We start from the raw sequence: 14,205 nt of genomic DNA, 5'->3' as shown, positions 1-14,205 counted from the left end.
GGACCCTGTGTGGCCAAGCCCTTGGGCTTGGGTAGACCAGGACCACCTGCACTCTGTGTTTCTGCATGCTGGAGAAAATAGCAGAATGCAAACTGCTGTCCCCACTACAAATTCATGCTGCCCACGAAAGTTATCCTTTGAGGTCCCTGCAGATCTTTTCTTTCGTAAACTTCTCAGAAGTGAAATTTTAAAAGAAAAATCAAAGTACAGCCAGTCCCCAAGTTTTGATGGGCGAACTTACAATTTTTCAACATTATAGTGGTGGTGAAGTGATACATATTCAGTAGAGACTGCACTTCGAATTTCGGAGTTGGATCTTTTCCCAGGCGGGGGATCCGCATCGCTCTCCTAATGCTGGCCACGGCCTCAGCTCCCACGTGGCCACATGACCACAGGGGTCAACAACCTACACACTGACATCCATTCTGCACCCACACAGCCCTTCTGTTTTTCACTTTCTTTTTATTTATTTATTTTTTGAGTTTATTTATTTGGAGGGAGAGAGAGAGAGCATGTGAGCAGGGTAGAGGCAGAGAGAGAGAGGAGACAGAATCCTAAGCAGGCTCTGTGCTGTCAGCGTGGGGCCCGATATGGGGCTCGAACTCATGAACCATGAGATCATGACCTGAGCCGAAATCAATAGCTGGGGACTTAACCTACTGTGCCGGCCAGGCACTCTTCGCTTTTCACGTTCAGTGCAGTACTCAATTACAGAGATCTTCAGCCCTTAATTATCAAATAGGCTTTGTGTTAGATGCTCTTGCCCACTGCAGGCTAACGTAAGTGTTCTGAGCACATTAAAAGTCGGCTGGGCTGAGCTGTGATGTTCAGTAATGAACATTCATGGTAGTGAACACATTTTGAATTTAGGATATTTTCAAATTATGATGAGTTTATCAGGATATAACCCTATTGTAAGTCAAGGAAAATCTGCACTCTAATTTGATATAGTCTAATTTGATTTTTTTTTTTTTTTACTTATTTCTACTTTCAGGCCAAGTCAAGATAACATATTTCTGGTAAGACACATAGAAGCCAAAGGGCAAAAATGCCTGCTTTCTAGCACTTAAGTAGTTATTTCCCTAAGAACAGCACACGAGAAGTTTATTAATCATTAAATTATACAGTCTCTAATCTGCTCTAATTGTTTGACTTAAAGGCTTCTGTTCTCATCATCATTCAGTGCTTTATTGACTGTAATGCCTTTGAATTTCACTAGCGACTTAGGATTTCACTTAGACTTCCCATTGGTGTGGGTGTCGAGGTACAGTATGGTTTGCGTGGTTGAGATGCAGATTGATACAACTTTTGGAACACTATTTGGTGGCATCTGTTACTCATTGATTGGGCAATGTCACTATTCAAGGACTTGGTCCTATGGAAATTATGGCAGAGTGTATTTGAAATAGAAAAAAAAATTAACCGGTCGAGTAAATTTTGGTATTTTGACACAGTATAATTAAAACCATTAAAAAGAGAAGAGACCAGGGGCGCCTGGGTGGCTCAGTTGGTTAAGCGTCCGACTCTTGGTTTCAGCTCGGGTCATGATCTCACAGTTCATGAGTTCAAGTCCCACATTAGGCTCTGTGCTGACAGCACGGAGCCTGCTTGGGATTCTCTGTCTCCCTCTCTCTCTGCCCTTCCTTCTCTCCCTCTGTCTCTCTCTCTCTCTCAAAATAAATAAACATGTAAAATTTTTTTAAAATTAAAAAAAAAAGAGAGACCACTGACCTGAAAAGATATCCATAAAGTATCATTAAATAAAGCATGTTGTAGACTAGTATGGTTTGAGGCTAAAAAAAAGTGGCTCAGTCTTGGTTCCTATGACTAAGGAATCAGGAAGGACGTGCCCCAGATTGTAACCAGTGACCTCTGAGGAGGGAGAAGCGATTGAGAGATGAGCTAAGAGCTGGAGAGAAAGAGCTTCACATCTCTTATGGATTTAAAAAAATATATATATATGATATTTGAATAAAGGTATTCTTCAACTTATAATGGGGTAAACTGAAAATATTTAAGTCAAAAATGTATCACTACACCTAACCTACCGAACATCATAGCTCAGCCAGCTGACCTTAAACTTGCTCGGAACATTTACATTAGCCTGCAGGTGGGCAAGAATATCTAACACAAAGCCTGTTTGATAATGAAGTGTAGAAGATCTCATGTAATTGATTGAATACTGCTCTGAAAGTGAAAAGCAGAAGGGCTGTGTGGGTTGTTGACCTTTGTGGTCATGTAGGAGCGGGGAGCGGGAGCCACTGCCCAGCATCACGGGAGAGGACCATATCCCATGTCACTACCCTGGGAAAAGATGCAAATCCAAAATTTGAAGTGAGGTTTCTCTAAACACATATCAGTTTTGCTCCATAGGAAAGTCAAAAATCATGGTTTTTTTTTTAAGAAAAATTATCAGTCAGGGGTGCCTGGGTGGCTCAGTCAGTTGAGTGTCCAACTTCGGCTCAGGTCATGATCTCACAGTCCATGGGATCGAGCCTGCATTCGGCTCTGTGCAGACAGCTCAGAGCCTGGACCCTGCTTAGGATTCTGTGTCTCCCTCTTTCTCTGCCCCTCTCCCGCTCACTTGCGCTCTCTCTCTCTTCTCTCTGTTTCAAAAAATAAACATTAAAAAAAGAAAAATTATCAGTTGGGAACTGTCCTTTTTTTTTTTTTTTTAAATAGACTCCACTGGGCGTGGAGTCCAATGCAGGGCTTGAACTCAGCACCCTGCAGTCAAGACCTGAGCTGAGATCAAGAGTCAGACCCTTAACCAGCTCAGCCACCTGAGTGCCCCGGTCCTTTTTATTTTGTGTTTTTGGTTTTTTTGTTTTTTGTTTTCAAATTAAAGGAGAAAGTAGTGGAGTCACTCATTCAAACATTTAGGTGGCATTTAGGCCCAATAAACTTCCATACACTGGCACTTGACCCCCAGTGGTCTTTCTTCAGCCCACACGTAATTATGCACTGCGGGAAAATTATAGGCTGAAATGAGGGGTTGCCAATGCACGTCCTCATCTCGCAGCCTCGGAGGAGTCTGTGCTCTGGCATCGCATGTGTCCTCCGCCCGGAGTGAGGGTAAGACTAGGCAGGAACCCCCCGCCTCTCTGTGACACCCATTGCCTTTGTGCATGCAAATCATCACCTCCTGTGAAACGCTTGGTGATATTTCTGAACAGTAATCATGCACAGGGGGAAAACCCCTCCTTCCTTCACCTTTGAAACCGTAGCAAGGGTATGAAATTACATCTGAGTGTGCCCAGCCTCCAAGTCCCAGGCACAGCTACTCCAGTCTTTGACCCCGACTTCAACTCCAGAGGTAGCCGGTCTTGCTCGTAATTGGACAGAACCCTCATTGAAGAGAATAAAGAACCAAATGTACACAGAGCCACAGATTTGCTCTCCTCCTAGCAAAGCAGGGTGGCATTTATTCAAATTTCCATTCTTCTGTATTTCATTCTTTCAAACTCAATGAAACTTTTCCTGTTCCCTGAGGGATCACCTGGATTCTTGCCCACCCTTGTGCTCCCCTGGCATTCTCTCTATGCCTTTCTTTTTTAAAATGTTTTTAATGTTTATTTATTTTTGAGAGAGAGAGAGCATGGGCAGGGGAGGGGCAGAGAGAGAGGGAGACACAGAATCGGAAGCAGGTCCCAGGCTCTGAGCTGTCAGCACAGAGCCCGACGCGGGGCTCGAACCCACAAACTATGAGATCATGACCTGAGCCCAAGTCTTACGCTTAACCGACTGAGCCACCCAGGCGCCTCTGTATGCCTCTCTAACACGTTTTTCATTCCTTGTGGTGTCAGTATTTTTGCTCACGTCTTTGTTGCATTGCTGGGTTGTAACCTTGAAGCAGCAGGGATGTGGCTCCTTTGTCTTCATATCCCAGGCCTAGAATGGTCTCTTACACCAAGTAGGTCCTTTCTAAAGGCCAGCTTCTAGAATATACTTTCAAATAAATAGGTATGTATAGTATCCTTCCATAAAAAGTAAAAGTGTAGATGGTTGCTACGATAATAGTAACTACCTTGCAGAAAAAGAATGAAGTATAAATTGTTTTAGAAAATCCAACAGGAGATTCATAGTCCATTCCTAATGTGTAGAAGCAGATGATCGATAAATGCATTCAGAAGAGAGGGGTGCCTAAGTGACAGCCAGGTAAGCATCCAACTTCGGCTCAGGTCATGATCTCATGGTTCACGAGTTCAAACCCCATGTCGGACTCCGTGCTGACAGCTCAGAGCCTGGAGCCTGCTTCGGATTCTGTGTCTCCCTCTCTCTCTCTGCCCCTCTCCCCACTTGTGCTCTCTCTCTCTCTCTCTCTCTGTCATAAATAAATAAACATTTAAAAAATTTAAAAAAACAAAAAAACAAGAAGAGTTATAGAGATACTCGCTCTGTCTTGGGAATTTACACCACTGAAAGCTACTTGAGTGTCACTAGCCGTGTGACAGGAGAGAGTCTAGAACAGTGTAAATCCATGCTATCAAAGCCCTGTTACTGTTGCACACCTGAGCTTCCAAAATCATATTTTCAAAGCCATTTCCGGAATATTTTCTTAAAGCAGAGAGCTCAAGCTTTAGCATTAGTTGCTTCCCCCCAAAGAAGCTACTTAAGTAATTCGCAAGGAAGACGGCTCTTTTCGGGCTCTTTGCCTGTAATTTGGGTTACCGATACCAGGTTGAGCAGTGATAACTTGGTTTTGCTCTTTGTGGAAACCTCCAACCAGACTTAGGTGATCATCAGGTTAACCAACCTGTTGAGTGCTTTCCCACCTGGTTATCCTTTCCCTAGTTTTCGAAATAATAAAGATGGAACGAACTCTTTATTAATTAGCTAAGCGTAGGCATTAAAGATGGAACTCGCCAGTCCAGAAGAGCGTGATTCACAGAAAACTAGCCCCTAGGTACCAGTTAGTACCTTCCCCGTCAATCTGTCAGCATCTCCCGCCGATCCGTCCATCCCCACGGGGGATGGACCAGACCTGGCGTTTTCCCCACAGTGTGGGGTTTTCCCCACATGTGTTCCTGGCCTTTGGATTTTTGCTGCCCAGAGCCCTGTGTGAAATCGCCAGGTGTAAATCTCCAGAAGCAGCTCTTCAGCACCTTGTGCCTGCAGCTCCCTAAGCATGATGGAACCGGGCTGCCAGCTTCTAAGCTATAACCAGGGTACAAAATGAGTATAACCACACCAGCTTTCTCTCTGCTCAGAGAATTCAGCAGTTACCGCCTTTGCCCAAATAGAAGCTAATTCCCCCCATATTCACAGTGAGGAGGCTTAACAAAATGGGGATTTTCTTTAGCCTAGTTGAATATATAAAACATTGGTGTTTAACTTTGTGGTACCTTCAAATCTCCTAAGAAGAGTAAACCAATTTTTTTATTGTGGTAAAATACACATGACATAATATTTACCATCTTGACCATTTTTAAGGGTATGGTTCCGTGGCTTTAAGTCCATTCATGTTGGGCAGCCATCACCCCCATCCATCTCCACAACCTTTTCATCTTCCCAAACTGGAACTCCATACCCATTAAATACTAATTCGCCATTCTACCCTCTCCCCCCTCCCACCTCCTGGTAATCGCTATTTGACTTTCTGTCTTTTCAACGTTTATTTATTTTTGAGACAGAGAGAGACAGAGCATGAGTGGGGATGGGGCAGAGAGAGAGGGAGACACAGAATCCGAAACAGGCTCCAGGCCCTGAGCGGTCAGCACAGAGCCCGACGCGGGGCTCGAACTCACGGACCATGAGATCGTGACCCGAGCCGAAGTCGGACGCTTAACCGACCGAGCCACCCAGGCGCCCCGACTTTCTGTCTTTTCAATTTGATTCCTCCAGGTACCTCATAGAACTAGACTCACACAACATTTTTCCCGTTGTGTCTGGCTTATTTCACTTACCGTAATGTCCTCAAGGTTCATCTATGTTGTCGTGTGGGTCAGAATTTCCTTCCTTTTTGACGCGGAATAATATTCTACATTTTTTTACTCCATGTATCTGTCAATGGTCATTTGGGTTGTTTCCATCTTTTTTTTCTTATCTAGACCTTCCTCTTCTGGCATTCAGGTCGAACCGTACCCAGGAACCATTCTTTCCCACAAAACCAGTACTTTAAGCTCAAATCTCATTCAGAATTAAAACAAGGCCTTTGAACAGAACTCTTTTTTAGCATTTGCAAATCGTAGTTCTTAGCTCCTAAGAAGCGCTTGGAGGAGTCAGTGAGCTAAACCCAAAGCATCATGCACGTGGCACGTAGCAGGCACTCTGCAGAATTAAGTCCTTGAGAAATCTGGAAAGAATTAGGGAAGAATAAAGAGGGTGGAGTGAGGAGGCTGGTTTCAGAGGTTGGCTTAGAACGGGAGAATTGTGTATGATAAGATCCCTGGAGGGGAAGGGGCAGACGTGCAAGGGAAGAGGAGGAGTTGGGACCCCTTTAAGGCCCTGCCTCATTTCCCCTGCCTTCCTGGGTTGCTCACAGCTAAGCCTGGTGCCGCTCTGACCCACAACTCTGTCCTCTGTGTTCCTGGATCAGTTTTAATGGGAGCAGCGAGATCTCACGCTACAGCCTGTGCGGCTGAACATTATTCATTCCCTCAGGCCCCAGCCCTAGGTCCCAGGGATGCCACAGCCTGGACCTCTGTGCCCAAGTCACAGCGTCCCGGCATCCTGAACTCCAGTTCCTAGAACTGGGCTTACAGTACATTCCTGCCATCAGCAACCTCCTGAGGACTGTACTGGCCCTGGCTGTCCCCAGGTGTCATCTGCCCACATTCCCTACGGGTATCACACACCCCTCTGATATCCACGTGGAACCCGCAGTCCCCTTTTGGAAATTCTCCACGTAGGCTGCTTCCAGAACCATCACCGAACTTGCCACATCCTCTGTATCCTGTGTCTTGTCCGTGAGCTGATCCTCTGTCCCCTCCCTACCTCAGACCATTCCTCAAGGCTGAACTGGTCCTGGAGGCGAGTCCCGTGTTGTAGCGAGAGGCCACCTTGTGACGCTCTGGGTTCAGTTAAGTTGAACTAACATTTTTGAACCACGGTAACTAAGGTCAGTGCTAGGCAATATAAAAGTGGACAAGACCTGTCCCACCCTTTGCAGTAAGTACTCTTAAAAACCTCTGCACAGGACCGTAATTCGAGGATACAGGTCAGGCCTTGAAGATGAAAAGACCCCATCTCTTTGGAGATAGGAGAAAAGGAGAATGGGGGCAAATACATCGGCCGAGCGCTTTCTGGGAGAGTAGGCACAAATAGGTACGGGGCCTTCAGCAGACTGGAAAAGGTTTGGAACAAGACCCGGTAGGGCCTTAAGGGGGACAGTTGGAAGAGAGACCGAGAATGACCGAGGAGAAGCTGAGACCCAACTGAGACCACATACGTGATCATATGATGTGTGAAGTTTGTCCCTTCTTTTTCCCAGCCATACTCAGCAATTTGGAACAAGACAGGGGGAAGGAAGGGCAGAGCTAAGTACTGGCCAGGGGCCCACAGCTGATGGACAAATCTAGGGTGTTTTTAAACCCATCCCTAAGATGCTGGACCCTGGCTAAGTGGACAGGAATCCAGGGGAGACCAGAACAACAGAGCTGGGATGGAGGCCACAGAATTGGTGGCCAAGGAGACGAGGCCAAGGAGCAGAGTCAGAGGGCATGACGATGACGTAGGGACAGCATCATGGAGAACGTTCATCCCCTGGTCTGGAGAACACAGACTCCACGCCATAGTTGTGTCTTCTGTCCTTCCTCCCTCCCACTCGCTGTCCCTTGCACAGATACTATGTGTTATCTGTCTCAAACGTGCTAATCACAGGACAGCATGGACAAGGGCCCTTGCCTGGTAGTCTGGAGTCTCCAGACTTCAAACTCCCACACCCAGTGTCGCCGTCCAATGGGGCGGCACATACAGGTGTGTGGGAACACCCCGGGCACGTAACCCAGACTGGGAGTTTGCAGAAGGCTTTCCAGGAGGAAGTGACTTCTGAGCCGGGACCTCCAAGATAAGAGAAAGTGAGGCAGATAGAAAGGCTGGGGAGGCTAGCACCACAGACACCTCTGTGTCCTCGCCGCCCCCTGGTAGAAGCCGGCTTGCACGCCCACCTCTCTGCTAGAACCGCTCTAGGATATGGCCGCTCATCCCCTTCACCAAATCTCGTCTCCAAACGGCCCCCAGAGCTTCCAGCCTTTCCCGGTCTTGATGCTGTCTCCCTCCTCTCTGACCTCCCTTCTCTGCTTTCCTTCCTCGTTCCCTCCCCTTCCACCGAAATGGGGGTGTTGAAGTGCTCCTCAAGTTTGTGACCACACGTCTTGCTCTCCAGCGTCTCTCTCTCTCCTTCCATAATCCCGTCAACGTCCATGTTTTCCTCTCCTGCCCTGGCGTCCCTCAAGGACCAGAGCCATGTCTTCAACACACAGGGACATCTTGTGGTCTTACTCTTCAAAACTCGCCCTGGATTTCACCTCCCTTCACCTCGTGACTGTATCTCTGCAGGGGCTGTAGCTTTATCCCTTCCTCTCCCAGATGGATGGTCTGGGGTCTCATCAGTCGTCACCTCCAAGGCCATCTTGCTTTCCCCCCACCACACCCCACCACCACCTGGCCTTTACATGCTCCCTAAGTGCCATGTACCTGTGCTTTGCACGGCCAGGGGGAATTTCCTGCTGTGCTCCTGGGCAAGCATAGCTGCTTCCGGCCAGAGCTCCTTAGTGACCCCCCCCCCACCCCCCAATATCTGTGAGATGGAGCCTAGCTCCTTAGATGGGCTTTCAGGCCTCAGTCCAGCCTCAGAGCGCCATCTCCTATTCCATTGCCTCTCATTGCCTTTGCTTCAGAAAGACTCCAGCTAAATGCCCTTGCCTCCAAGTGCCCACTGTCCAAACTCCCAGCAAAAGCTCATCTCAATGTTTCTGGTTCAGAAATTCAGAGAAACTGCCTCTGTTTTTTTCTGTTGGAAGAAATGTCTCCTCTCTGACTTCAACTACACCTCCCTATTGGAACTCGTCCCCTTCTGCCTTGTATTTGGGTTATTTGTGTACGTCTCTACTGTCCCAGTACATCTGGGGGCAGGCCTTGAGGCCAAGGGTTCAGATTATTTTTTTTTTTTTTTTTGTCTTTGCATATAGGTTCCAGCATGGGAACTTGTACATATTACATTCTCCGTAAAGAAGGTTTGAATAAAGGCATACGTGTGGTTTCAGTAAGGCCATAAAAATGCAAAAATAAGTCTTTTATGATTTCACTCTTTGAAAACTAACCTCATGGGGTGCCTGGGTAGCTCAGTGGGTTGAGCGTTGGGCTCTTGATTTCAGCTCAGGTCGTGATCTCACGGTTCATGAGATCGAGCCATGCGCCGGGCTCCGTGCTGACGGTATAGAGCCTTTTTAGGATTCTCCCTCTGCTCCTCCCACCCCCTCTCTCAAAATAAATAAACTAAAGGGGTGCCTGGGTGGTTTAGTCGGTTAGGTGTCCAGTTTCGGCTCAGGTCATGATCTCGTGGTTGAGGAGTTCAAGCCCCACGTCGGGTTCTGTGCTGAATGCTCAGAGCCTGGAGCCTACTTCACATTCTGTGTCTCCCTCTCTCTGCCCCTCCCCCACTTGCTCTCTCTCTCTCTCTCTCTCTCTCTCAAAAATAAATATTTAAAAAAATAAATAAGCAAAAGTTTAAAAATGAAAACTAGCCTAAAAGTAGCATCACATAATAATTAGAGCAAGAACAGAGATCGTTGATATTCTTGTATTATTCTGTCTCCATCAACCTTCGCAAGTAATTCTGAGTCATGTCATGTCCCTTATCTCTGTCATGGGGATAATTCTGGCCAGACAGGGTGTTCGGTAAGAATGTTCTCCAGGTGATAAGAAACCGAGTCATGTATGCTCCATCACGGAGTCTCCCATTAAAAGAGAGTTCACGTTTCAGCAGGGACCTCAGCTGTACCACGGAGGCTGACAGGTTTGAACATTGGTGCCTCTTAACTCCGGCTGAAGGCCCCGTTTCTGTTTCCTCCTGTGCATGTTTCCAGTTCGGTGAGCAGAACCGTGGCTCTTGATAAAAGAACATGCCTGCCTGGTCCTGCTGAGGCCGCGCAGATGTGGGAAGGCAGGTCCCTGCACGAACCACCGAACAGTGGCCCTGCCTGCCGTTGGGGAGCTTTAGCCTCCCAAAAGTGAAAAAGTTGTGTAGAGACAGAGTTTTGTTCTTTCAAAAACTCCCCGTAACTCTTACAAACCATACGTATAGAGCGAGCAGTGTGCTTTTTATTCCAGTTAGGACGTTGGCAAGGACCAAGACCCAGAAGCAAGAAATACTTAGACCTGGGGCGCCTGGGTGGCTCAGTCGGTTGGGCGTCCGACTTTGGCTCAGGTCGTGATCTCATGGTCTGTGAGTTCGAGCCCCGCGTCGGGGTCTGTGCTGACAGCTCAGAGCCTGGAGCCTGCTTCTGATTCTGTGTCTCCCTCTCTGTCTGCCCCTCTACCCCAATTGTGCTCTTTCTCTGTTTCTCAAAAATAAATAAACATTAAAAAACATAGAAGAAGAAATACTTAGATTCATTGAGGGGAAAAATCTAGCTGATAAAACATAGGAATGCTTCTGGTGTGGAAAAACAATGAGGCCCGTAATTAGACAGCTGTATCTACATTGCTGAGACATGGAGATTTATGAGCTTGGAGTGAGGGGGGAAGGCTTCTTAGAAGATTAAGAGGAAAAAGACACCAGGGAATTAGCACATCTTTAAGGACAAAACCGAGAATGTAGAGCATCTTAGAGATAAGCTAATCTATCCGCCCCCTTAATCTACAAATGAGGATGCAGAGACCCGGATTGGTAAATTATGGGTGCAGCTGGAGTAAATAAAACCCAGGGTTTTTGACCCAACACCGTGGCTTCTTCTGGACCGCGATGGAGGGGGTAATCCTAGCCGCTGAGGGAGGTTTTCATTGTGTGAAGATGGAGTTAACATAAACAAACATGCACTGACCGTGGTGTCCTCTGTGGACTTCCTTGAAAACACACTCACACACACCCCCTTCCAACAAGGTCACGGTAAATCCCTTCATGTAGCATGCTGTAGGGCACAACCTTGCTTGTAAAAACAGAACCCCCCTCAGAAGGGCAGAAACACGATCCTCAGGAGATTTGCACACTGCTTTCTAACAGTTTCTCTTTGCTGTTTTGAAATATATTTTTAAAAAAATGGATAATAGGCGCCTGGGTGGCTCAGTCGGTTAAGCGTCCAACTTCGGCTCAGGTCATGATCTCACAGTCTGCAAGTTCAAGCCCCGCATCGGGCTCTGTGCTGACAGCTCAGAACCTGGAGCCTGCTTCGGATTCTGTGTGTCTCTCTCTCTGCTCCTCCCCTGCTCACTCTCTCTCTCTCTCTCTCTCAAAAATAAATAAACATTAAAAAAGTATAATAGATATGGGAACAAATTGTAACCTAGACTGACAACAAGCCCAACAAAAAGTGGGTAGGGAATAAAAATAAGAAAAAGAACCCCAGCGTGAAATAAAAATAAAACAGTAGCACATTGTTTCATGCATTGATACCTTTTTAAAAAATAGAGTCACTCATGTAACTGTCATTTGTTGAGTGTCTACTGTGTGTCAGGCACTGTTCTGGGCACGGGGTGGGGGTGGGGGGCGCAAATAGACAAGAGCCCCTGCCCTCCAGGAGCTTATAGAGGAACGTGAGTGATACTGTTCTTAAGCTCCATCACCACCACCCCTGCCCCCACCGCCTGCCAGGCTTTGGTGGAAATGTAACTAAATTGGAAAATTGATAATATCTCCACAAATGGGGATGATTCTAATGAAGGTTGCTTTCCGGTTTTCAGGGAGAAGAAAACGGCTTTCCAGACAGTACTGGAGAACCCCTTTCAGGTAAAAGATTGACTCCACGGATGTCTGGGCTTCACTGAGAACTGGCATGGCTGAATTAAAGATAATTTAGGAATATGTTTATCATTAACTTTGAAAATCTGTATTACAGCCTAGAGAAACTTTCCAACCACCGGTCATGGTGAACTGCAAGGAAATGTTAACCAGATTTCACAAAAGCCTTCAAAGAGTCTTTTCTCCGAGCTAACCCTACTGTGCGCAGGGGCGGGGCACAGCTGGGTTCCCAGTGGGACAAGTTTAGGATGGGGCAACAGAACAGAGCAAGCAGACCCTTCTCCCTCAGGAGTCCTAGGAGGCTTGCCATTGCTGGAAAACTGTGACCGGTGGAAGAAAGCAATGGGGCTTAGGTAAACCAGGTCAGCACAGGAAGGGCCAGCATCCTCTCTCGGTACCTCAGGCACTCGGTTGGCCAAGGGGACCCTACTGACACCTGGCCATGTGTTATTCCCTACCCTCTTTCTGCTACCAGTGTGTTTAACCAAAGAAACATGAAGGATTGCGTCCTTTCCCACTTTTTATTGTAAGATGGAAACTCTGGCAGTCTTTAGGTTTCTTATTAATTAATCTTGGGGAAAATCTGGAGTGAGCATTAAAATACACTACCAAAAGAATAATGAAAAGATATAGAAAACTCACTCATATTTTCTATATCTTTTAAAACACATATTAAATGACCTGAGTCATCAGAGTTTTGTTTCTTTCTCCACTAATGGGAGGGTGGCAGACCCTGAAGCCCTCAGGATAATCTCACCAATCCTACCTAGCCTCTGCCAGTGTAACCATGCTGAAAACTAGAACATGTGTTGTCTAATCACCTTAGCCACAGTGATCTCTGGTGGTGAGACTGTAGGTGATTTTTTTTTCCCCTTCAGCAGATCTATATTTATTAAGGACCTACTGTGTGCCAGGTTCCCTAAAGAGGCCGTGTGGCAAAAGTATAGTTCTGGGAGACAGAAGTGGGGATCCTGGTTTCAATTCAGCCATTCCCCTGCTGAGATTAGAGCAATCAAAAGAGAAACTGAGCCAGACGAACTTGCATTAGAGACTTCCCACCAGTCTCATGGGACAGGCCCAATGTCAGGGTCCCATCCGGACACCCCATTGGAACTTGTCTTCCTTGGGCCACACCCCTCCCCTACCAGAGGCTAGGACCACTGGCCAAGGATTATCCCTCTTCCACAAATGCTACAGCAGACAAGCTCACATTAGAAGCACCTAGCTGGGTGATGTGAGGAGGAGAAGGCATCTTTGCATACAAGCAGCCACTTTTTTTTTTTTTTTTAAAGTAGGTTTCATGCCCAGTGAGGGGCCCAGTGCAGGGCTTGAACTCACAACCCTGAGATCAAGACCTGAGCTGAGATAAAATGTCAGACGCTTAACCGACTGAGCCACCCAGATGTCCCTCCACTATCCTATATTTTTAAAATTTCTTTTTTTAATTTTTTTTATTTTTTTTTTAATTTTTTTTTTTTTTTGACATTTTATTTATTTTTGAGACAGAGAGAGACAGAGCATGAATGGGGGAGGGTCAGAGAGAGGGAGACACAGAATCTGAAACAGGCTCCAGGCTCTGAGCTTTCAGCACAGAGCCTGACACGGGGCTCAAACCCACGGACTGTGAGATCATGACCTGAGCCGAAGTCAGCCGCTCAACCAACTGAGCCACCCAGGCGCCCCTAAATTTCTTTTTTTTTTTTTTTTACCATGCACCTTTTTTTTTTAATATGAAATTTATTGTTAAATTGGTTTCCATACAACACCCAGTGCTCATCCCAACAGGTGCCCTCCTCAATACCCATCACCCACCCACCCCTCCCTCCCACCCCCCATAAACCCTCAGTTTGTTCTCAGTTTTTTTAAGAGTCTCTTATGTTTTGGCTCCCTCCCTCTCTAACCATTTTTTTTTCCTTCCCCTCTCCATGGTCTTCTGTTAAGTTTCTCAGGATTCACATAGGAATGAAAACATATGGAATCTGTCCTTCTCTGTATGACTTATTTCACTTAGCATAACACTCTCCAGTTCCATCCACATTGCTAACAAAAGGCCAGATTTTTTTAAATTTCTAACATGAGTTAGAAAAAACTCTCCCCCAAAACTTTAACCTGTATATGTACACAACCTATATATATACATAACCATTATATATACACAAATGTATATATAAAGATGATCAGATGTAGGCAAATGCATAGAGTGTGTGGTAAAATAACCAAAGAAATCCATAAAAGGCCAACTGTTATCGATCTGGGTGTTAAAGAGCATGATTTCTTTTTCCCCATGCTCATCTAAATGTTCAGCT

At 46.3% G+C, this 14,205-nt stretch overlaps 1 protein-coding gene across 7 annotated transcripts in view; it reads left to right on the top strand.

The window, feature by feature from the left end:
* The window catches only part of EDARADD (EDAR associated death domain), a 115,222-nt gene that overhangs the window by 65,574 nt on the left and 35,443 nt on the right, over window positions 1–14,205 (top strand). For all 7 annotated transcript variants that reach the window (XM_042908344.1, XM_042908348.1, XM_042908347.1 and 4 more), the window contains one exon: window positions 11,842–11,887. In XM_042908344.1, coding sequence (XP_042764278.1) covers window positions 11,842–11,887 — 46 coding nt within the window. The remainder of the gene's footprint in view (window positions 1–11,841; window positions 11,888–14,205) is intronic.

Source organism: Panthera leo, chromosome D2 (assembly GCF_018350215.1).
Source record: "Panthera leo isolate Ple1 chromosome D2, P.leo_Ple1_pat1.1, whole genome shotgun sequence".
Lineage (NCBI taxonomy): Eukaryota > Metazoa > Chordata > Mammalia > Carnivora > Felidae > Panthera > Panthera leo.
This window is presented reverse-complemented; position numbering and strand designations above follow the sequence as displayed.